General features: G+C 41.8%; 1 protein-coding gene across 6 annotated transcripts in view; it reads left to right on the top strand.

The window, feature by feature from the left end:
* The window catches only part of LOC140735965 (pleckstrin homology domain-containing family G member 4B-like), a 231,519-nt gene that overhangs the window by 123,329 nt on the left and 83,076 nt on the right, over nucleotides 1-25,114 (top strand). For all 6 annotated transcript variants that reach the window (XR_012100852.1, XR_012100851.1, XM_073061594.1 and 3 more), the window contains exons 4-6: nucleotides 13,028-13,108; nucleotides 17,372-17,495; nucleotides 23,550-23,643. Coding sequence is in view for 4 of the 6 variants with exons in the window: in XM_073061594.1 (XP_072917695.1) it covers nucleotides 13,028-13,108; nucleotides 17,372-17,495; nucleotides 23,550-23,643 (299 nt within the window). In the remaining 2 variants the exon portion in view is untranslated. The remainder of the gene's footprint in view (nucleotides 1-13,027; nucleotides 13,109-17,371; nucleotides 17,496-23,549; nucleotides 23,644-25,114) is intronic.

Raw genomic sequence — 25,114 nt, 5'->3', positions numbered from 1 at the left:
GGCTACGCCACTCAGTGGCCTCTTCTTTAAGTATACAGGGTACCTAATAAAATGGCCACTTAGTGTTTACTCAAGCTAATCCCATTTCCCAGCATTTGGCCCAGATCCCTCTAACCTCATGTTGGACATTTACCTGTTCACATATTTCTTAATGCTATCTAAGGTACCTACAAAACCACTTCCTCTGGCAGATGTGTCCCTATATCTCACATTTGCTCTGTAAAAAAATGCTGATCAGGTTCTTATTAAACCTTTAACCTCTAATCTTAAAACAATGTCCTTGAGTTTACAGTTTCCTTTAATTTTTGGCTTCTAACTCTGGAGAAAAAGACTGTTCATGATTTTATGTATCTTGATGAAATCACTGTAAAGATGAGTGTAAAGATCAGTTTAATTTATCGGCAATTCTCATGGAGAGATTAGTTTTATTTGTCACATTTACATTGAACTATACAGTGAAGTACGTCTTTTGCATCAAATCCGATCAGCGAGAGTCTGCAAGTGTCGCCACACTTCCAGTGCCAACATAGCTCGCCCACAACTTACTAACCTTAAATCCTTGGAAGGTGTGAGGAAACCAGACCATTCAGAGGAAACTCAAGCAGTTGCAGGGAGAACATACAAATACCTTTAAAAAAAGTTTAAAAAAGTAAAAAAAAGTAAAAAGCAACAGAAATTATTATCAGAGTACATACACGTCACCACAAACAACCCTGAAATAATTTTTCCCTTGGCATACTCAGCAAATCTATAGAACAGTAACTGTAAGTAGGATCAATGAACAACAAACTTGTGCAAATGCAAATATAAATAACGAGAGCATGAAATAACAAGATAAAGTGTTGTTAAAATGAGACAATCGGTTGTGGGAACATTTGAAATAGAATCCCCTTCTGTTCAAGGCCTGATGGTTGAGGGGTAGTAGTTGTTCTGGAACCCGGTGGTGCGAGCCCTGAGGCACTTGTGCATTCTACCTGATGACAGCAGTGAGAAAAGACCATGGCCTGGGTGGTGAGGATCTTTGATGATGGATGTTGCTTTTCTACAGCAACGTTTCATGTAGATGTGTTCAATGGTTGGGAGGGCTTTCTCATGATGTATTTGGCCGAATCCACTACCTTTTGTAGGATTTTGTGCTTAAAGGCATTGGTGTTCCCATACCAGGCCACATTGCAGTAATCTTATAGCCAATTCTATGAAGTGTTGCACTAAGCACTATGCCACCATGGCACCCTTGATAAAGTGTAGCTTCTATCAAGTACAGAGAAGAGGGATTTGGTATAGAGGGGAGAGGTGCTGCCTGGTATTTAAAATACAGTTGATTAATAATTGTTTAATAACTAATTTAACATAACATGAAATGTGAAGCTAAGGCAAACACACACAAGTTTGTAGGGATAGTTCAGTCTGGGTAGTAAGTTAATAATAAGCATAGGACACACAAAGTACTGCCTCATATCTCCAGTAACCTGGTTTCAACCCTGACCTCTGGTAGTACCTGTGTGGAGGTTGGACAATCTCCCAAGGGTTTCTCTTGGTTCTGGTTTCGTCCCACATCCCAAAGGGGGGTAGGTTTTTAGGTTAATCGGCCATTATAAACTGAGCCCCAGCACTGCTGAGTGGTGGAATCTAAGGAGGATTTCATCGAGGAGGCTTTGAGCATTTCTTTGGATCTTTTGCTGTTTACTGAGTAATCTTTCCCCATGATCTGACTCAGAATAGAGCATCTGTTTCAGAATATAACACAGTGCGAGAGATAGAAGATGTAATCGTAAGGTCAAGGGACAAATCTGTTTTGCTGAAGTTCAGAAACAATAGAGACAATGTTACATGGCTGGAAGTGGTCTATAGACTGACAGCCAGTAGGAGATACCAAAAGGAGCACTTTTACAGAGAAACAAATGACACAGAATGAAGATGACGAGTAAAAGAACTGAAAGTGAAATGAGGAAAATCTTTACTGTGCTACAAATGCTCAGGGTTCCATCAGGGAGTTAGTGGACATCAATTCAAAAGGAGACTGTTTGAGGAATTGGAAGGGACACACCGCAGTGGGAGGAGGATGGATTGTCTGACCAGCTGGATTGGCTTTGCACGGAGCTGGCAGGGATTCAATGAGTCAAATGGTCTCCTTGCGCAGGAGAATGGATCTGTAATACCTTGAAGAATAACTCATATTATTCTCTTCAGATTCATTTATTGCCATTGAGTCAACAAACACATGCGGTGAGAGCAAACCGCAGCTCTTTATTACAGTTTGAAAATGTAGCTAATAATTTTTCCCACTCACCAGTCCTATGTTCTGGCAGTTGTAGTTTTGTAATGCTTTTATTCCCAAGCATGCCTGAAGGTCTGATATCCGTGTATGTTTGCATATTCTCAGTGGGTGGAGTAATTGACCACGTCACAGTTTGTACACATAGAGACATAAAGCATGAGTACAGGCCCTTCGGCCCAGCCAGTGAATGCTGACCATGGTGCCCATTCAGCTAGTCCCGATTTCCTGTTTTCATCCATTATCTCTCCCTATCCCTATCCAAGTGCTTCTTAAATGATACAAGGGGCACCTGTCTCAACCACTTCCTCTGGCAGCTTGTTCCATGGACTCACTATCCTCTGCGTGGAAAATGTTGTCCCTCAGGTCTCTTTTAAATCTTTCCTCTCTCACCCTAAACCTATGACCCCTAGTTTTGGACTCTCCTACCCTGAGGAATAGACTGGGGAAAATCCTCTTCTTGCTCTTAAAAGAATCTTTTGTGATAAATTAATGCACATGTTTTCCTCCTGTTGTCAAAATCTATGAATTTCATGTGTTACTGTACAAAATGAATCAGGATCTAATCACATACTTACTGAGGTGCTAAAAGTTTAGAGTCATATAAGCAGTAATTCCAAATGATTAATGGGTTTCACTCCAGCACAGAATACTGAATATTCATGTGCCCATAAATCTGTGGTATTCATTTGTGTCTGTGATTTAGCTTGATATCATCATTCATATGTTAGCTTTACCATTCCTGTGAGAATCAGTTTTGTATGCAGTGACATCTGGGGAGCTTCCTCACTTTAATATGCAGAACTACGTGCAGAGATTAAAGTTCCTACCTCACAACTCCGTGACTGAAAAGGGTACGACTTGGTTATTGGTTAGTGAGACTTTTGATTAAGTTACTGAATTTATACCAGGAGAAAAAGTAGGAAATGCTGGGAACACTCACCTTGTTGGTGGGAGAAAAGGATGCAACATCCATAGTCGATCCTGACCAATGGAGGACCTCACAGTACCTAATAATGCAGTCACTAAGTGTACGTTGTATCAGAACTGGAACACAGAACACAGAATTTTGAATAGTACGGAACAGTACAGGCCTTTCGACCCATGATGTTGTGCTGAATTAGATAAATTTACTCCATAATCAGTCTAACCCCTCCCTCCATCACAGCCCCTAAACCTTCATTTTTATATCATCTATATTCTTATGTAAGGGTTTCTTAAATATCCCTGATGTAACCGCTTCCACGATCCACCCTGGCAGTGCATTTTTGGCACCCATGACATTTTGTGCAAAAAACCTACCCTTACATACCCTTAAACATCTCTCTTACTGTGTATTTTCCTCTAATCACCAAAAAGGATGTTCTCTGGTGTTGGCCATTGCTGCCCTGGGAAATGGGTGTGGGCTGTGTATTCTACAACGTCTCTCATAATCTCGTACACCTCCGTCAAGTCAACTCTCAATATCCGTCGCTCTAAAAGGAAAGGCCTTAGCTTGCTCAACCTTTCCTCATCAGACAAGCTCTCCATATTGAAAATAAACTTGCCGAGAGGGTGGGGCATGGGTGGGGTGGGGAAGCAGCAAAGGTCACATATGGCAGGATGAGGACCTGGGTGGACTGATGGTATAAGTGGTCTTAGCGCTGGCAGAGAGAAGAGGTAACAATAACTTGTTAATTACAACGGATCTGCCTGGACTGAGTGCAAATGGAAGATGACTGAGAACAGAGGACTATGGAGTATAACATACTGTGGCCAATGGAAATGGAAAGGCCAAGAAGCAGCTGTGGAGAGAAAAATAGCTGAGGTAATGATGTGGGCTGATGAGCTTTTCTTCAAAAGTGACTGGTTTAAACATTAACTGGAAAGGATGGATATCTGAAATGATTGAATTCCTAATGGCTGCAATGCTAAATGTTGGAAGAACAGAATATCCTTCCTGAAGCTTGGGCAATGCTTTGGTCCACAGACAGAAAGGTCAGGGTGGGGACAGAATGGAGAACTACACGTGGTGGCCATTTTATTAGGTACACTTGCTCATTCACACAAATAGCTAATCAATGCATAAAAGCATCTGACATGGTCAAGAGGTTCAGTTGTTTACACCAAACATCAGATTAGGGGACAAGTGTGAAGTAAGTGACTTTGTGTATGAAATAATTGTTGATGCTGGATGGGGTGCTTTGTGCATCTCAGAAATTGCTTATCTCTGGGATTTTCATGCCAAACAGTCTCTAGAGTTTACAGTAAATGGCATGAGAAACAGAAAGCATCTAGTGAGTGTCCACATTTTTAGGAACTATGAGGTCCTCCAGTGGTCTGGATCAATCATGGATGTTGCATCCTAGCTGTCAATATGATAGGGAGAGCAAGCTGTTGCCCATTCATCAGGCTCTCCCCCTTTCCCTCCTCCACATAGCTGCTGAGTTCAAAAGAACGGCAGAGATTGATTCAGTGACACTAGCGGCATTGCAGGAGTTACCAGTCAACATTGAACTCAAGGTAGGACTGCCTTAGGGACTCTAGATCTGTATCTTTCCTGGGGTTTCCTTCTCCTAGATGAGCTGCCAACCACAGTTGATGAACCCTATTTGCCCAAAGTGACTGGCTTTAAGATGCCAGTAATTTGCATTACCTCTTCTCCTGTCAGTAGAAATGGTTCCACTGGGCTTAGTAGCTAAGCCACATGTGAAGACCAAGAGTTGGACGTGGTTGTCAGAGTTTATTTGAGAAACACGCCATTGAAAGCATTTAATAGTAGTGGGAGCTTATCCCCATTACTCTACGGTTGTGGCATCCTTAAAGAATCGATTAGGTACAGGAGGTACCTAATAAAGCAGGCACTGAGTGTAAAGTAAGGGTGATTGAGCACATGGTTCATATTCTGCATGGAGGATGGTGACTAGTATTCAGCAGGGATCTGCCCTCCTCTTTGTGATTTTTATAAGTGACCTGGATGAGGAAGTAGAAGGATGGGCTAATAAGTTTGCTGATGATACAAAAGTTGGGGGTGTTGTGGATAGTCTGGAGGGTCGTCAGAGGTTACAGTGGGACATTGATAGGATGTCGAACTGGGCTGAGGAGTGGCAGATGGAGTTCAACCCAGATAAATGTGAAGTGGTTCATTTTGGTAGGTCAAGTTTGAAGGCAGAATATATTATTAACAGTAAGACTCCTGGCAGTGTGGAGGATCAGCAAATTCATGGGGTCCATGTCTATAGGACACTCAAAGCTGCTGTGCAGTTTGACAGTGTTGTTAAGAATGTGTATGGTTGTTGGCCTTCATTAATCGTGGGATTGAGTTCAAGAGCCATGAGGTAGTGTAATAACCATATAAGACCTTAATGAAACCCCATTTGGATTGCCGTGTTTAGTTCTGGTCACCTCGTTACAGGAAGGATGTGGATCCTATAGAGAGAGTGCAGAGGAAATTTACAAGGATGTTGCCTAGTTTAGAGAGCGCAACTTATGAGAATAGGTTGAGTGAACTTGGCCTTTTCTCATTGGAGGTGTATAGGATGATGCGAGGAATTGATCGTGTGGATAGCCAGAGACTTTTTCCCAAGGCTGAAATGGCTAACATGAGGGGGCACAATTTTAAGGTGCTTAGAAGTAAGTACAAGGGGATATCAGGTAAGTTTTTCACATACAGAGTGGTGGGTGTGTGGATTGCACTGCAGCAAAGGTGGTAGAGGCAGATACGATACGCTCTTTTAAGAGACTCTTAGGTACATGGAGCTTACAAATTTAGAGGGCTATGCCGGAGGGAAATTCTGGGCAGTTTCTAGAGTAGGTTGCATGGTCAGCACAACATTATGGGCCGAAGGGCCTGTAATGTGCTGCGGATTTTCTATGTTCTGTGTTCCATGTTCGATGGCCTTTCCCCTATTTTTCCAATACAAATTGCAGATGCTGCTTCCTGCTCTCATATGGAACTCAGAGGTCTCTTCACTGCTGCTGCCAGTTTTCCCGTTGCTCTCACCTACTCATACTCCTGTCCTTTTCCTCAGGAATTATTGGCTAAGTTTAAAGTAATTCCTGAGATGAGAGGGCCTTAACTAGAATGGCTGACAAGGTATTTTCTCAAATTTAGAAGAATGAGATGATCTCTTGGAAACATGTAAGATTTTGATGGGGCTTAACAGGTTAGGGAAGTCTAGAATTGAGAGCATGTGGTCTGAAGGAATGATTTCCCTCCTCCACCAGTTAGGAATAATAATAAGAATTTCTGCTCTTTGAAGGCTGCAAATAATTTGGAATTTTCTCTTCCATATCACCCCAGAAATTCTCTATTCTCCTTCCCATTGGGTGGGAGATACAAAAGTCTGAAAGCTCATTGTGATGTTTCACCTCGTTATCTACTGCACTGCTCTTTCTCTGGAGCCGTTGCACTGTATTCTGCATTCTGCTCTTGTTTTCCCTTGTATGAGCTCAATGCACTGTGCAATGGTTTGATCAGCATGAAACAAACGCCAAATAAGTATATGTGGCAATAATAAACCAATTCCAGCTCCAGTTCCAATTCTTTGGGGCAGTCAGTGATAAAGTCATTTGGGTTCACAGCCAAAGATTGAATTGGCCATTACATCTTATTGAATGGAAGAGCAAGTTTGCAGGGCTGAATGGCCTGCTCCTGCTCCTATTTAGAATTATGAATCACATAACTATTGCAGCGTAGAAGAAAACCATTCAGAACTCCAAATCTATGTCAGCTCCTTGTAAAGCATTTTATTTTATTCCTGCTCCCTGCTTTGTCCTTGAACCTCTTCAAATTATTTTTTTTCCTCATCAGTCTGTCCCATTCCTTTTTGAAAACCCCAAACAGCCATTTACAGGAGCCTTAGGACCCTAACAAGATTCTTGTAAAAATATTACCTTTTACTGTTCCCATGCATACTTTGAATCTTTGTTACTTGATCCTTGAACTATCCACCTATGGGAGGAACACCCGTCTCTTTACCTTAAGTGGTCTTGATCTTTCACACTTCATTCAAATTTCTTTTCAGTTTTCTTTGCTTCAAGGAAAAAACCTTCAACTTCCTCTAGTAGAAGACTGAATCTCCCTGGAACTAAATCAATAAATCTTTTCTGCAATCATTTCTTCCTTGTGTGATAGCCAGAATTGAAAGCAATATTCCAGTTGAGGCCAAGTCTGTGTTTTATATATAAAAAAACATAATCTCTTTCTATTTCTACACTTCTATTTTTGATGCCCAGGATCTCATCTCTTTTATCACTTGCTTGACATGATTTTCCCAAAGATGCATCCAATAGATAGAAGATCTTGGGTGCACTCCCTTCAGAGTGTGTCATTTTGTCTCCACCTATCTAAATTCACTAAAACATTAGTGTTATTTAAAGTGATGTAAAGTGACTTCACCACTTACCCTCGCTTATTTGTCTCTGTAAGACCACACTCCATTGAAATGATTGAGGTTACGTTGGATGTGCCAGATCAGATGTTAAAAAGCTATGTGGCTGGATGTGAAGTGATGTTCACTCAAGATGTTGTGGAATGCCCCTGGACTCGCAATTAGTAGAACAATGAGCACACTGTAGTAAAGCCGAGCACAGTGCAAGCCCAGCCCAACACAGGCAAAGCCCTCCCCATGAGCACATTTCATTTTCAATTTTTTTTATTGATTGAAAAAAATATATAAGGATAGATACAAATCAGAGGAGAAGTTATATCAAATACATATTACAATAAAAGTACAAAGAAAGGAATATACATGGTCAAAATCATATATAGAATAATATTGAGCTAATATATAAAAGGAACCACAACTCCTCTTAACAATTCATAAAAGAAAAGACTCAAAATTTCTATTCCATGAGCACATTTACACGGAGTGCTGGCACAAGAAAGCAGCATCCATCATCAAGGACCCCCACTATCAAGGCCATGCTCCTTTTTTACTACCACCACTGAGCAGGAGGTACGGGGGTCTTAGGTCTGACACAGCACCAGTTTCAGCTTCAGCTTTGTGAACCAGCATGGACAACTTCACTCACCTCAATGCTGAATTGATCCCAAAACCTATAACTTGCTTTGAAAGGACTCTACAACGCATGTCTTCAGTATTATTTATTCATTTACTATTTGCTTGATTTGCCTTCTTTTGATGTTTGGATGTTTTGACCATTGGATGTTTGTCAGTCTTTGCTATTTATAGCTTTTCATAAATACTGTTGCATTTCTTTATTTCCCTGTAAATGCCTGCAAGAAAATGAATCTCTAAAGTGGTATATGGTAACATAGTCATAATTTAATTTAATAATAAATTTGCTTTGAACTTTGAAATTCAGCGCATGATGTTATGCTGGCCTATATAATTCTACCTCTCCCTCCTACACAGCCCATAACCCTCCATTTTCCTACATTTGTGTGCCTAATAAAAGCCTCTTAAACGTCCCTGTTGTATCAGCCTCTACCACCATCCCTGACAAAGCATTCCAGGCATCCATCAATCTCTGTAAAAAAAAACGGCATCCTCCCAAACTTTAATCCACTCACTTTAGACAGTTGCCCTCTGGTACTAGCCCCATTGCTACTTTTGAAAAAAGGTGCTGGCTCACCACTCTTATCTGTATCTCTCATAACCTTATCCTCCTCTTGTACACCTATTGATTCTAGGAATGAAGCACGCCCCTGATGCATTTGACCTCCAGCATGTGCCATACCTCTCTTCAACAATGCCCAGGTGGGCAAGTCCAAATAATTATGGTGTACACCATGCATTCGGGCACCTTTCTCCCACAGAACAAGCGGCTGTCTATCAGTATGATCTGCCCCATTATCTCCCATCATGCCTCCTGCTAACATATACCACATTGTATTTATTTGTGTTATGTTCTACCTGCCACCCTGTCTATCTAGGTCCACTTATAATCTGTTTATAATCTCTTCAGAGTGTACAACACTTGCGTCAGCCACAGTTTTGAAATTTTATTCTGCCAATCCATACAAAGTTTGCATCACAAGGTAACGGACCCAGTGCTGAGCTCTGGAAAGCCCCACAGTCTCCGTCCTCTAGTGTGAAAGAAACAACCTTCTAGTAGAATACTTTGTGACCTTAGGGCAACTTCTTCATGCTGGCATAGACAGCTTTATTCCGCAAAGCCTTAGTTTTATTAACTAGTCTTTAATGTGGGACTTTGCCTAACAGCTTCTGAAAATTCATGCGGATGGTATTAACTGCATTCTTTCCATTAATCTTCTCTGACACACCATCAAACAAAATCAGTCAGGGAGTCAGCCAAACATAATTTGCCTTTAACAAATCTGTCCTGGCCCTTCTCTGTTAACTGAAACTCCTCCAAGTGCCTAACACTTTTATCTTTGACCGTTGATTCTAAATAGTTCCCCACCACAATGTTGAAGAGGACAGCCTGCAGTTACCATTGTTTTCCTTCCACCTCTGTGAATGAGGATCTCTCTTCAGGTTCCAGTGATTTGGCACTTTCCAGCAGGTGAAGAATTGGAGGATTAGAAGGTGATGGCAAGTTTCCCAAAATTTCTGGTCCGCCTCATTGAATTCGTTCTGTCCACACCAGCTGAACTTTTCTGGTGTCCTGTGGCTGCATCTTGGCCTAAAACAGCAATAGTTTCTTTCTTCTCTGATGCTCAACCCACTGAAGTCTTCCAGCTGATTGTGTGTTGCTTCAGATTTCAACATCTGCAGTTTGAACTAAATATTTACTCTCTGGCCTGTCTCTGCATTGTCATGTCCTTTCATCCTATGTCTCTATTATCTTTCCTTCTATTGAGAATTTGACAAAATAGAGAATTGAGAATACAAAATATGTGCTAATGTTCCAGCTGTGCTCAGTGCCTCTGTATAAATCTCAAGCTTGAACAATAATTGGCCCCATCTTTCCTTTTATTTACTGAGTTTTCTTTTTGCTTTAATCAACACACTTCCTTCATGTTCTCTTTTAGATTGTGTTCTGCTTTGCGCCACCCAGCTGACATGCTCCATTCAAATTTCTTGGTGAATTTCCTTATCTCTTTCAGCTCTGATTTCAGGTCATGTATTTGAAGCTGTTGAAAGCTTACATCTTATTCCATTATAGATTTACATAATTAAAATTGTTTATTGTCACTAGTATACATATTAAAATTTGTTATTTTGTGGCAGCAGAAGGCTTAAATATGTTGTTACAAAAATAAATAAATAGTGCAGAAGATAAATAATGAGATAGTGTTCGTGGGTTCATGAACCATTGAGAGATTTGATAGTGGAAGGGAAGAAGCTGTTCCTAAAAGACTGAGTGTGGGTGTTCAGGCTCCTGTACCTTCTCCCCGATGGCAGTACCATTAAGAGGGCATGTCCTGGATAGTGAGGGTCCTTAATGATGAATGCCACCTTCTTTATGAAGATTTCCTTGATGATAGGGAGGGTTGTGCCTGTGACGGAGCTGGTGGAGTCTGCAGCCTCCTGTGATTGTGCATTGAAGTCTCCTGCCAATCTGTAGTCACTCATTATTCTGAAAAGGTCTCATCCCATTGTGGTAATTCCACAACTATTCTCCTCCCTAAAACATTACAATTCAGACATACTGCCTAAGAATATTAGAATTTATTACCCCAAACAGCTGTGCCATACACCTAATGAAGATATTAACATGCCTATTGCCAACAGGCAGCATCATACATGAGCTAGTCTGCCCCTTGCCTTTGGACCCTACACGTTCACTGTCGCTGTAGGAACAGTCTGGATGGGTTTAATTAATTTCCACACCATGTGGTTTGAACTGTCTCAGTAAGCAGGGAGACCTGCAATGGGCAAATAAACCTTAGGAAATTTTAAGTGTGTATTCAAGAAATCAGCATCCATCTCACCATTTGGAACATGCCCTCTTTTTGTCACTACCGCTGGGGAGGAGCCACAGGAGCTTCAAGACCCACGCTCAGCGACTCAGGAGCAGCTTCTTCCTCTCTGCCATTAGATTTATGAAGAATCCATGAACTCAACAACACTACCTTTCTATAGTTCTTTTCTGCTATTAGTTTCTACATTATTGGAATTTATAGAAATTCTTATGTCTTGCATTGTACTGCTGCCACAAAGCAACAATCAGAATCAGGTTTGTTATCACTGACATACGTTGTGAAATTTGTTGTTTTGCAGCAGCAATAAAAACTACTATAAATTACAATAAGAAATATCTATATTTATATGCCACTTAATCGGGACAGGAACTGTTGCCAAATAGTTCCTAATTAGTAATAGTTACAAGCACTTACTTGGCTGTTAGACGCTACACCATTCTTACAGCAAATAGTTTTTGAGTGGCATCAGTTGCATGTGTTTGTGTTCAAAATCAGTCATTTTTGTCACTGTTAGTTGATGAGAAATAAACAGTAAAACAGTTCGGAACTATTTTGCTCACTGAGGTTTCAAGCATTCAGGCTTGGAGATGCTAGAAACATGGGAGTGAATATGAAACAATTTCACTACTTCAACTTTAGAAACTAAATAATTTGAAGGAATCGACAATCATTTTGAATGTTACAATGAAGATTCAGATTGAAGATTGAAAATGAAGATTCAGAAGATGCAATTATCAAAAACATTGTATGAAAGCAGTCTATTATCTGCACTAGGTGTCTGCATTGATCTTGTTCATTTACAGTTAATCAAAAGAGCATGGTAACGCACACTAGACACATTCCTGCTTTGATAACTATTAGGAACCAATATGCAGTTTTATAGAATTGTAGTAGTATTGATAGTGTTCTAATATAGTTTGTATTTCATTTGAATACAAAATTTGTTACTCAGTTAATTAGTAGTTTTCCTTCCTTATGTCTTCTTAACTTCTTCCTTGAAACTTTGAAACTTCAGCTAATTGGGACAGCTGCTTAATTGGGCCATAATGTACTGTTTCCAATGTGTCCCAGTTGACTGGAATCCACTGTGTGTATATATATTTTGGATGAAAAAGAGAGCAAAAATAGTGAGAAAGTGTTCATGGGCTTATTGACCATTCAGAAATCTGATGGTAGAGAGAAAGGAGCTGTTCCTAAAATATTAAAAGTGTGTCTTCAGACTGCAGTACCTCCTCCTTGATGGTACTAATGAGAAGAGGGCATGGGTGTGGATGGATGTCACCTTTTCAAGGCATCACCTTTTGAAGATGTCTTCTGTGGTGGGGAGGCTAATGCCCTGATGAAACTGGCTGAATACAACCCTCTACATCTTTTTCCAGTCTTGTGCCGTGTCCCATGCATACCAGTCCCATGTAGCCAGTTAGAATGCTCACCACAGAACATCTGTAGAAATTTGCTGGAGTCTTTTAGTGACATACCAAATCTCATCAAACTCCGTATGAAATATAGCCACTGGTATAGTTTCCTTGTAATTGCATCAGTATGTTGGGTCCAGGATAGATCTTCTGAGATGTTGCCACCCAGGAGTTTGAAACTGCTCACCCATTCCACTGCTGCACCCTCAACATGTTTCCAATGTATGTCAGTGATAATAAACTTGATTCTGATCCTATATTTAGTTAATGAAATTGACAGCACGCCTTGTGGAAGATAACATTTTTTCCTACATTATTGTTCTTCAGAGAGTTAGTTTGCCACTGCAGTTGAATCCAATCCTGGTGGAGTAACCACTTCACATTTATTTTCTCTGGCAAATTTCAGTGCAGAGATCAGGACACAGTGAAAAGCTCCCCGGCACAGAGAGAAAAAGCTGAGGAAACCGCATCAGCTACTAACCAATGACCTTTCTTTATCAGAACGGATCCAGAAGAGGTTTCCTACACAAGCTGTGGACTTGAACAGTGATCTTCTGAACTCGGGCGTTGCTTGTCTACCAGGTAATCTCAGTTATTAGCATTAAGCTAAAAAGAATCACATACACAGGATATCTTCTAATGAATAAGTTGGAGACATTGTTTTCTGTGAAAGATGCAGATTTATAGCATAGAATAGTACAGCACATACAGGCCCTTAGGCCCAATGTTGTGATGACCTTTTAATCAACTTGCCTCCCACGTTGTCCTCTATTTATTCTACCACCCATGTGCCTATCTCAGAGTCACTTTAATGTCCCTAATGTATCTGCCTCTATCACCACATTCCATGCACCCACAACTCTCTGTAAAAAAATTTACTGTAACTCTGACATCCCTTATGTTTTCCTTCAATCACCTTAACATTATGCCCCCCTTGTCTTTGCCATTTCCACCCTGGAAAGGTCTCTGGATGTCTTTACTTTCTATGTCTCTTGTATGCCTCTGTCAAGTTACCTCTCATTTTCCTTTGCTTTAAAGAGAAAAGCCCAAGTTTGCTCAACCTATTCTCATAGCCAATGTTCTTTAATTCATGCAGCAACATGGTCAATCTCCTCTGCACCCTCTGTAAATCTTCCAAATTCTTCCTATAATGAAGCAATCAGAACTGAACTCAATACTCTAACTGTGATCTAACCAGAGCTTTATAAAGCTCCACAGAACCCATTTTACCTGGATCCATGCCTCTTGACTTTATGAATGAGCCTACCAAGGGGAACCTTATCAAACAACTTACTAAAATCTATATACACCACATCCACTGCTCTATCTTCATTAACTTGTTTTGTCACTTCCTCAAAAAAGTCCATCTGGATCGTGAGGCATGACCTACCCCTCTCAAAGCCATTCTGACTAACTCTAATCAGACTATGCTTTTCTAAATGCTCTTAATTGCTATCTCTAAGAATCCCCTCCAATAGTTTGCCCACTGCTGATGTAAGACTCACTGGTCTATAATTCCCAGGTTTATCCCTATTACCTTTCTTGAACAAAATAATAATATTTGCCACCCTTCAATCTTTTGGTATTATTCCTGTGGCCAGGAAGATGCAAAGATCATCCCCAAAGGTACAATAATTTCTTCTCTTTCCTCCAATAGGAACCTAGGGTGCTGTCTGGCCAAGGATCTTACCTCTACCAATGGTTTTCTGAAGTTCCAGCACATTCTCTTTCCAAACGCCAACTTATTCGAGCATATCAGTCTGATTTATTCGGTCCTCATGATTTATGAGGATGTTCCCAGGTCTAGCTAGCCCGGGTTATGGGGAGAAGTTGGCCAGACTAGGTCAATATTCCTTGGAATCCAGAAGACTAGAAATGTTTCAAATGATGAGAGGCATAGATAAGATGGATGGTAACAGTCTCTTCTTCAGGGTACGAAAGTCTAAAATCAGGAAGTGTGAGGGGGAAGATTTAAAAATGATCTGAAGGGCAAAGTTTTCACACAGGGTGTGCTGAGTACATAGAACAAGTTACCAGAGGAAGTGGTTGAGGCAGGTACAATAGTATCATTTAAGCCGCAATTGAATAGGTACATGGAGAATTTGGGCTTGGAAGGATCTGGGTCAAACACAGGAAATTAGGACTAGCTGGGTCAGCATGAACTGAATGGGCCAAAGGGTATTGCTTTATGACTGTATGTTGAATTAGATGAAAGGTTAGGTAAGGATGACAAAACTGGAGTTCCTGCATTCTAATTATGGTAAGCCTGACCAAGGTTGGCTAATCATTTACTAATCCAGGTCGGCATGGACTGGTAGGGCCAAAGGGCCTGTATCTATGCTGCATTGTCCTATGACTCTATTCTATTAAAATGAATATTCCCACATTTCCCGTATGTCAGTCACCTTCTTGCCCACACAATTAACTGGAAGACACTTTGCATTCTCTCCATAGCTGAGCTTCTTACACAGGTTTGTATCATTTGCAACACTCTGTCTTTTCATGATTGTTATTAATTTCAACTGTGGCTTCAGGGCTAATACCCCAGTAGCCTGCCAACCTGAAAGCAATTCATTTTGTCCTTTAACCAGTGTTCTATTCATGCTAATATGATATCTTCTGTACACTGAGTTCTTATATTCTGACATACTTTTTGTGGAATTTATCAAATGTCATTTGAAAAGTCAAGATAAGTGATAACCACTACTCTCTGATTTACCAATATCACCCCCCAAAAATGGATTTGATAGAAATTCAATCCCTACATAAAGCCTTCAGTTGACTCTTATTAAGATATTCAGTGTCTGATTCCAGTGTTTTGACAAGAAGGGATGTTAGTAGATTGGTTTGTACTATTCCTCCTGCCCCCATTTCCCTCCATTTTGAACCAATGGGATCACATTACACCATCTGCTTGCTGATGCTCAGGTTGGAGTTTGCCAAGCCCCACTTTTCAGCCCTAACACCATAATGTCAGATTACAGAACTCCAGGGGTGAGCTGAGACAGGCATCAATGCACCTGAGGGCCCAAACAAAACTGAAGCCAGTGTGGAGGTGGTGTAGGAACTGAAGACAAGGGAAAGAGCACAATGGAGTCATACCCAGCACCAGGTGAGGTGGTTGTGGTTTGGATGGCTATTTACTTCAGTCTCAGCACCCTGGGATCGTCTGAAGGGTGTGTTCAGCCCATTCATCGCCACGAGTTTCAGCAGGCAGCATGGCATCATCGTAGGAACATCTGGGGATTACTCACTACTCAGCTCCACTTGCAGCTCCTCAAACAATGAAGTGATCTGTAGCCATGTGGGACAAGACCTGAAAACTGTCAAATAAACTCATGCCAAAAAAAACAAGTCAACTTCTTCTGACTTCTCCTTTCTTCAGCCCTTTACCTCTTCCACTTTTCACCTTCCATAGGTTGGGTTGAGATTATGTAGACGGTGGGAAAATCAACCCTCTTGTGTTTCCTGATATGCCACTCAAGATTCAATGTCATATAACCCTACCACTTTGATCTGCCCCAATCCTTCATTAACTAGGTCCAACACTTGCCTTTATTGGATCTTCCTCCTCCTTGTAGTAATCAGCTGGTTTATGGGGTGTGTGGCCAGGGTTTGTCAGGGTGCAGTTAGGGTTAGTTTGGGTGAATGGGCTTTTGGATGTTAGGATTATGGTTAAGGGTAGGGTTGGGGGTGTACATGTGGTGCTGAAAGAGATAGGGTTAGGGTTGTGTTAGAACACTGAAGAATAGCAAATGTAATGGTCCTGTAAAAAATGTAAGGTTAACCTGATTATTTTGCGCAATTCAAGATCAATAGGATGATGAGAGTAAATACTCATAGCTGCTTGGAGATGTTTGATCCAATAAAGGAGAGATAGTACCAATATATCTAAGGAAAGTCGTGATTGACTAACCAGAGAAATAACAGGGGGTCCCTTTCCACAGACTTTTAAAAGAAGTTTGACACTGCTATCCATGGAAGGCAGGTTGGAAAAGTTGAAGGCATTTGAGTGAAAGGGTTTTTGGTGGCACGGATGTGGAATTGGACAAAAATTAGGGATTCGTGTTGACTTTTTGGTTAGACTGGCAGTTAGTAGTTTCTCATAGATTTTCCATGGCAACCACTGCCATTTTGATTTACGGGATTGTGTGTGTGTGTGGCAAATCTCTGGGAAGAGTGGGTGACTTGAAGCTTGGAGGTGCATTGAGCAGTGAAATGGAGAGTTGTTGATTCGAAGTATAACTGGGTTGCAGAACGAGCAGATACACAGCAATTGATACTTGAAACAGAGTAGTAAAATTTGCTAGGGCGGGTGAAGAAAGGCAACAATGAAATGAGTGGTACAATACCGGAGAGGACTCTGGAACAGAGAGACCTAGATATATGTCACATTACTCTGTTTAAAGGTGGTTGTTGAAGGCATCCTGGAAGCTGGACAGTTTTCATAAACTATAACATGTGAGCCTGGCCTTGCTCCCTGTCTAGTGTTTTCGTGCCTGTTTCTCTGGCCCTTCTGCAAGACCAGGCTGGGCACCATGCAGAGCCTTGCTAACTGGTTCGGGAAGCTTGGTTGTTCAGGGGCAAACCCAGGAAGCTGGATGTCCATGCAATGAATGTGGTCAGGGTGCTCATTCAGCAAGGTGTGTACCTTCATCATGCCTGAAGGGGTTTCCTCCTCTGTGCACACTGCAGACGAGGAGTATGCCTCTCACTCTGACTGGTATGTGCCTTGTCATCCATGCATTGCCAGATACACATCTATGATTTTCAGCAAGAGTCAGAATGAGTTAATAAGCAAGCTGTATGACTGCAGAACTGAATGTTCTTTTCTAATTGTTCTAGGAAACAGGGATAAGGCAGGGAGAGCCGTGTTACAAATCTGCACTGACAATAGCCTCTTGCATGGGCAGTCATGTACCAGCAATGACCTCGCCAGGCTCCTACTGTACCTCTCCAACATTCCCAGGTGAGATCTTTCTTGTTAATGTTGTTTCATTACTGGAAGACATTCAAACTTTGATTTTCACTTTTAAGTTGGTAAACTGGCTTGTTATTCTAAGACATGCCAGTGTGAAAAACATGTCTTACATAACATCATACAGATGCATTCATTACAACAGTGCGTTCAGGTGGAACATGGGAAAAATAACGAAGTGCAGAATGAAGTGTAGACAATGAGGTGCAAAGAGTACAGTGGAATGTTTCAGGCCAAGGCCTGGACATGACATATTTCTTTAGACTCCTGAAGAAATACGGGCACTGGCAAGCTCTCTTGACTGTGGCATCAACATTCGATTGATTGATGCAGTTAACAGTGTAGAAGCTACAGTTAGTTATGACAGTGCCAAGGCACTGACCAACCAGCAAAACACAACCCCAATCAGATCTGTCAAGACTATGCTGGAAACAGAGTGGATCAGATGGAGTTGAAATCTTGTTGAGGCACTGATGAAAAACTCAAAGCTGATGCCTGGTCTCACTTGTGAAATTGACCTAGAAATTGGCAATTTCCCTGCATGTGTGAGGGTCAAAAAAGTGAGGTTGTCTTGTCTGTCTGACGAATCTTATAGAATTTTTTGAAGATGTAACTAGTAGAGTGGATAGGGGAGAGCCAGTGGATGTGGTATATTTAGATTTTCAAAAGGCTTTTGACAAGGTCCCACACAGGAGATTAGTGTGCAAACTTAAAGCACACGGTATTGGGGGTATGGTATTGACATGGATAGAGAATTGTTTGGCAGACAGGAAGCAAAGAGTGGGAGTAAATGGGACCTTTACAGAATGGCAGGCAGTGACTAGTGGGATACCGCAAGGCTCAATGCTGGGACCCCAGTTGTTTACAATATATATTAATGATTTAGACGAGGGAATTAAATGCAGCATCTCCAAGTTTGCGGATGACACGAAGCTGGGCGGCGGTGTTAGCTGTGAGGAGGATGCTAAGAGGATGCAGGGTGATTTGGATAGGTTAGGTGAGTGGACAAATTCATGGCAGATGCAATTTAATGTGGATAAATGTGAGGTTATCCACTTTGGTTGCAAGAACAGGAAAACAGATTATTATCTGAACGGTGGCCGATTAGGAAAAGGGGAGATGCAACGAGACCTGGGTGTCACTGTACACCAGTCATTGAAGGTGGGCATGCAGGTACAGCAGGCGGTGAAAAAGGCAAATGGTATGTTGGCATTCATAGCAAAAGGATTTGAGTACAGGAGCAGGGAGGTTCTACTGTAGTTGTACAAGGCCTTGGTGAGACCGCACCTAGAATATTGTGTGCAGTTTTGGTCCCCTAATCTGAGGAAAGACATTCTTGTCATAGAGGGAGTACAGAGAAGGTTTACCAGATTGATTCCTGGGATGGCAGGACTTTCATATGAAGAAAGACTGGATCGACTAGGCTTATACTCACTGGAATTTAGAAGATTGAGGGGGGATCTTATTGAAACATATAAAATTCTAAAGGGTTTGGACAGGCTAGATGCAGGAAGATTGTTTCCGATGTTAGGGGAGTCCAGAACGAGGGGTCACAGTTTAAGGATAAAGGGGAAGCCTTTTAGGACCGAGATGAGGAAAAACTTCTTCACACTGAGAGTGGTGAATCTGTGGAATTCTCTGCCACAGGAAACAGTTGAGGCCGGTTCATTGGCTATATTTAAGAAGAAGTTAGATATGACCCTTGTGGCTAAAGGGATCGGGGGTATGGAGAGAAAGCAGGTACAGGGTTCTGAGTTGGATGATCAGCCATGATCATACTGAATGGTGGTGCAGGCTCGAAGGGCCGAATGGCCTACTCCTGCACCTACCGTATTTTCTATGTTTCTATGTTTCTTGCAACATGGTGGGTGGCACAGTGGTGCAGCGGGTAGTGCTGCTGTCCTCCGCTGCAGGGACATGGGTTTGAGCCTGACTTTAAGTACTCACAGTGTGGTCTTTGCACATTCTCCCCCTGTCCATCAGGGCTTCCCTCACCTGCTATGTCCCAAGGCGTGCAGCCGTAACTTGCTGCTTAGTGTAGAAAGCAGCAGGAGGATCAAAGCAGAGTTGATAGATGTCTGTGAGAGAATAAAATACAGGGATACAGGGGAATAAGTGTGACCATTGGGGCTGGTCTGCTGGGACTGGCAGGGACCCCCAATAGACTGAATGGTAGCCGCCTTCCTCCAAGTTAGGAAAGTCAATCAGTTTAACAACACAGAACAATACAGGACATTCGGATCACAATTATATGTCTACCTTATGTCTACTCTAAAATCAATCTAACCCTATCCATCTACATACCCCTCCATTTTCTATCATCCACGTGCCTACCCAAGAGTTTCTTAAATGCCCCTAATGTATCGGCCTCTATCGCCATCCTTCTATCACAGACTGAATGTTCTGTGCAACCACTGCTCTTTCTGTAAATAACTTAATTCTAAACTCCCTTCCCAACCCCCCTCGCATATTTGTGCATTAAATATTTTTTTCTAAGAAGCGGTGGGCATGAATTCTTTCGAGCGTGTCAATTTAAAAATGGAATTGTTTCACGCAGCGAGTATATTTTTGTTTACTTCATTAAGTGACAAGCAGAGTGCTTTAGTGATAAAGAGCATGTACTCAGTGCTGACTTTGTTAGGTACACCTGTACACCTGCTCGTTAATGCAAGTATCTGATCAACCAATCACGTGGCAGCAACTCAATGCATAAAAACATTAAGACATGGTCACTTGTTCAGACCAAACATCAGAATTGGGAAGATATGTGACCTAAGTGACTTTGACTGTATCGTGATTTGTTGGTACCAGACAGGGATGTTTAAGTATCACAGAAACTGCTGATCTCCTGGGATTTTCAGACACAGTAGTCTCCAGAGTTTGCAGAGAATGGTGAAAAAAAACAAAAAAAACATCCAATGAGCAGCAGTTCTGTTGGCGAAAGTGCTTTGTTAATGAGGGAGGTCAGAGGTGAATAACCACACACACAAAATGCTGGTGGAACTCAGGAGGCCAGGCAGCATCTATGGAAAAGAGTAAACAATTGACGTTTTGGGCTGAGACCCTTCATCAGGATTGGAAAGGAAGGGGTTTTCGGACCGAAATGTTGACTGTTTACTTTCTTCCATGGATGCTGCCTTGCCCGCTGAGTTCCTCCAGCATTTTGTGTGTGTTGCTTTGGATTTCCGGCATCTGAAGATTTTCTCATGTTTGTGAATAGAATGGCTGGGCTGGTTCAAGATGACAGGAAGCTGATAGCAACTCAAATAATCATGGGTTACCACAGTCGTGTGCAGAAGATTATCTCAAAACACAACACATCAAACCTTGCAGTGGATGGGCTACAGAGGCAGAATACCACGAGCATACACTTATTGGCCACTTTACTAGATACAGTAGGTACCTAGCTAGAGAGACAGATAGATTGATATGTAAGTAGGTAGGTAGGTAGGAGGCATCTGATAAAGTACCCACTGAGTGTAAATGTTTGAAGTATCCAGTGTTTATCTGGTGGCTGTTCCATTGTTTACAGGAATAGATATTTTTTAATGGTTTGGTGTTGCCATCTACTGGACATTTAAAAAGACACCATGTGTAATGTTGCATTGTGAGGAGAACTCTGGCTTACATTTATACAGCTCACTCAGGCCCTTTAACAGCACTTGATTTATCAATTATAGTCATGATTATTATACAAGGACTTACAGCAGCCAAACAGACCATTGCAAAATCCCCACAATAACTGGCAAGGGGGAAAACTTCTTCAAACTTCTGTAAAACTATTCACCGTGTGGTCAGATGGTTTAAACCCACATTGGGACACTTTAAAGACTGTTTCAGATTCCGATTTATTTATCGCATGTACACTGAAACGCACAGTGACCTGTGTCTTTTGCATTAACAACCAGCACACCCAACAATGTCCTGGGGGCAGCCTGCAAGTGTTGCCACACTTTCTGGTGCCAACATAACATGGCCACAATGCTTGACAGTTGTCTATCAGTACTGCACTAAATTGTCACCCTTGGTTTTATTTTTGGGTAAGTTGCTTGAGTGGGCATTCAATTTCAAAAACAATTTTTAGGGATAGTCCCCTGTTATATTCCCAACAAAATTATATGGAATTTAAGAATCCTTGATAATTAATAGCTTTCCTTCATCTAGTGACTAAATGTTTTTAAAGACCCTTTGTTTAGTTATAGGGTTGAGTGACACCATGTTTTATGTATTAGGTGATTCAATTTTATTAAAAAGTCAGATGTAAACTGAAGGGTTATGGGCTATGTAGGAGGGAAGAGTTAGATTGGCCATGGAGTAAGTTAAAAAGTCGGCACAGCACTGTGGTCCAAAGGGCCTGTTCAGTACTGCACTGTACTGTGTTCTATGTAAAGAAAACTTGGCGATGCCCAGATTGCCAGATCCACCAGTTTTTAGCAGACAGTGGGGTCTGTTCCCTTAGACACTGCTGATAAGACCACAAGACGTAGGAGCAGCATTAGGCCAAACAGCCTATCAAATTGTATCATGGCTGATTTATTATCCCAATCAAGCTCTGCTTTAAACCAGTGACTTGGTTTCCACAAGCATTTGTGGCAATGGATTCCACAAATTCACTACTGTCTGCCCAAAGAAATTTCTCATCTTCTCTGTTCTAAAGGGATGTCCTTTTATTCCTGGACTGTACCCTCTCGTCCTAGACTCCCCCATTATACGGAACATTTTCTCCATCTCCACTCTATCTAGGTCTTTCAATGTTCAATAGGTTTCAAAGAGATCCCCCTTCATTCTTCTAAACTCCGGCAGTTACAGGCCCGGAGCCGCCTGATACATTAACTCTTTCATTCCCAGGGTCATTCTCGTGAACCTCCTCTAGACCCTCTCCAATGCCATCTCATCCTTTCTTAGATAAAGAGCCCAAAATTGCTCCTAATACTGCGAAGGATAGGACCTTTGATCAAACATATAAGGACTGCCATGTGGGATCATCGCTTCAGAGCATTTAACATGACTGAAACAGGACTTTGTGAGTCTGCACTGCTCACTGGATTCATCTGGGGCTTCTCAAGCAGGTGCTTTCCTGCCTATTCCTTGAGACCCCATCTCATAGTCCTCGCACAAGCACCATCCTCCGCTTAATATCTGCTCATCTCCAGCTGACACCCCTGCAGCTCTGATCTCCCAGTCAGACACCCCAATTGTTCACCCAGCCTGACCCTCATTGAACAGATCGCTTGCCAGGTCTCTGGATGCAGATAGCTTGCTGCATCTAAGTGCAGTCACTCAGTTTCTGCATACAGATCTGTGACTGAAAAGCAAGGGCTCAAAATCTCTGCTATAGAGTTTGAGCGGGACAACTTCCAGCAATGGTCTATTCACATTTTGTATCCTATTCTTATAAAGCACTTCCATCCTTTGGTCATCCACAGTTAACTAAAATGTAAGCTAGTATATATTCAGTGGCATTATGTACCTCATAAAGTGACCACTGAGTGTATGCTCATGGTCTTCTGCTGCTGTAGCCCGATACTTCAAGGTTCAATGTGTTGTATGTTCAGAGATGCTCTTCTGCACCCCACTGTTATAACACAAAGTTATTTGAGTTACTGGTGCTTCAATTGAAGCAGTCTGGCCATTCTCCTCAGACCTCTCTCATTAACAAGGTTTTTTTTTGTTTATCGCTCAATTCTCTGTAAACTCTAGTGACTGCTGTGCGTGAAAATCCCAGGAGATCAGCAGTGTTTACTACCCTGATGGCATCAACAATTATTCCACAGTTATAGTCACTTAGATCACGTTTCTTCCCCATTCTGATGTTTGGTCTGAACAAAAACAGAACCTCTTGACTGTGTCTGCATGCTTTTATACATTGAATTTCTACCAAATGATTGACTGACTATATATTTGCATTTACAACAAGGTGTACAGGTATACCTAATAAAGTAGCCACAAGTGTATACATGCATTTTGTATCTTGTTCTTATCCATCTCATGGACACCCATGGTAAGTTAAAAGGAAGCTTTACTCTAAACTTCTTTTCATTGCAGGAAGGAGGTTGGAGATCTGGGTCTGGCAATTGTTGTGGATGCCAGAAAACGGCCACCACATCCTGTGCTATTTAAGGCTTTTGGATTAATGCAGGTGAGCATGAGTAGACATCCCTATGCCATATTGATATTTTTAATGATTTGTGCCTCGTTCTGATAAACGTACTAAATCTCCACATGTGGGAAGGCACACTGGTCCGCTCAGCATGTCCACCCAAAAATGATGTATTGCTTGTTGTTATGCATATACTTTGACTTCTGCTACAGAGCTCCCAATTCTTGTACAAAGAAGTCAACACAGCAACCAGAAAACAGTCCCACTCTCACTTGAAGGAATTCAAAGCCCTTCACAAGCCTGCTTGATAAATTCAGTTTTGTCTAGGAAAAGGACTGTGTTCTTAACATCTACCTACTGCCCTTACATATCTGTAATCATGGCACTGCGCCCTTTATCCATTTATTGACACATGCTCTTTACCCAAGTAGTGTCTTACCTCTTCTTTGGCTTCTAAAGCCTAAACAATAAGGAACGTTTCTGAGTTGAAAATGGGATCCAAATCAATGATTCCTCAATCATGGATTCTGTGGTCAATTCAGCTTGAACATTTCCATGTTATGGTTATCACCAAATGATCTTTTCTATAAGCTTACCACATTAACAGTATTAAAATAACCATTCTAGTTAGCCCCCATCTGTGTGTTACTCCAGCTGCACTGCACTGTAAACACTTCAAAACACTTTTTATAATGCTGTTTACATTGTAAATACATGATAGTACATGTGTATTTATCTAAATTTTATCCCATATTTATGCTTTAACTGCTAACTATTTTTATATAATTCTTTGTCCTCTATCATCATTGAATGTCACACCAACATACCACAACTGTTATGGTCCGGTCCGGAGCCCGCATTCCGGGTCTTGATCCGGTCCGCAGACTTCGGACTCCGGGTCTTGTAGCCGTCCCTTCTTTCACCCTTAAGCTCAAATAGCATCATCTTGGATTAAGGAGGTGCACCTGATGCCTATCGGCTGGCAGGTGTATATAAGAGGCTCTGGGACTAAGTCTAGTTGGGGGTTGTTCTGGCTTGGAGTACCCACTGTTAATCAACTAGTTCTGTGAGTCAGTCTTGGAGTCCCCACTGTTAATCAACTAGTTCTGTGAGTCAGTCTTGGAGTCACCCTGGACTAACCTCCCATCCTATCCTTTGCCTCTGTTGGGTAAGCAGGCTGGACTGCCATTGCCTGGTGGGGGGGTCTCTGACACTTTCCTACCTCTTGCTTCTGATGGGTTATGCCCTGCATCCTGCCCAGGTGCCCTGTGACCAGCCCAGACCCCTGTGCTCCTGCCTGGGAGGCTGGGCCTGCCCAGGGGGCTATCCTCCCAGCATTTCTTGTCCCATAGACCCATTGTCTAGCTTAGCCAAGATCCTGCCTTGCCATGAACTATCTCTGAACCCCAGGATCACCTTTGAATGCCATGTCCCTCACACATGCCACGGTCTTCCCCATCTTGTTCTATCCTTTAGTTGTTCCTGTCCTGCCCCTAGTACTTCAGTGCCT

The sequence above is a fragment of the Hemitrygon akajei genome, chromosome 11 (assembly GCF_048418815.1).
Source record: "Hemitrygon akajei chromosome 11, sHemAka1.3, whole genome shotgun sequence".
Lineage (NCBI taxonomy): Eukaryota > Metazoa > Chordata > Chondrichthyes > Myliobatiformes > Dasyatidae > Hemitrygon > Hemitrygon akajei.
The sequence above is the reverse complement of the archived record's forward strand: the minus strand, read 5'-3'. Positions and strand labels throughout refer to the sequence as shown.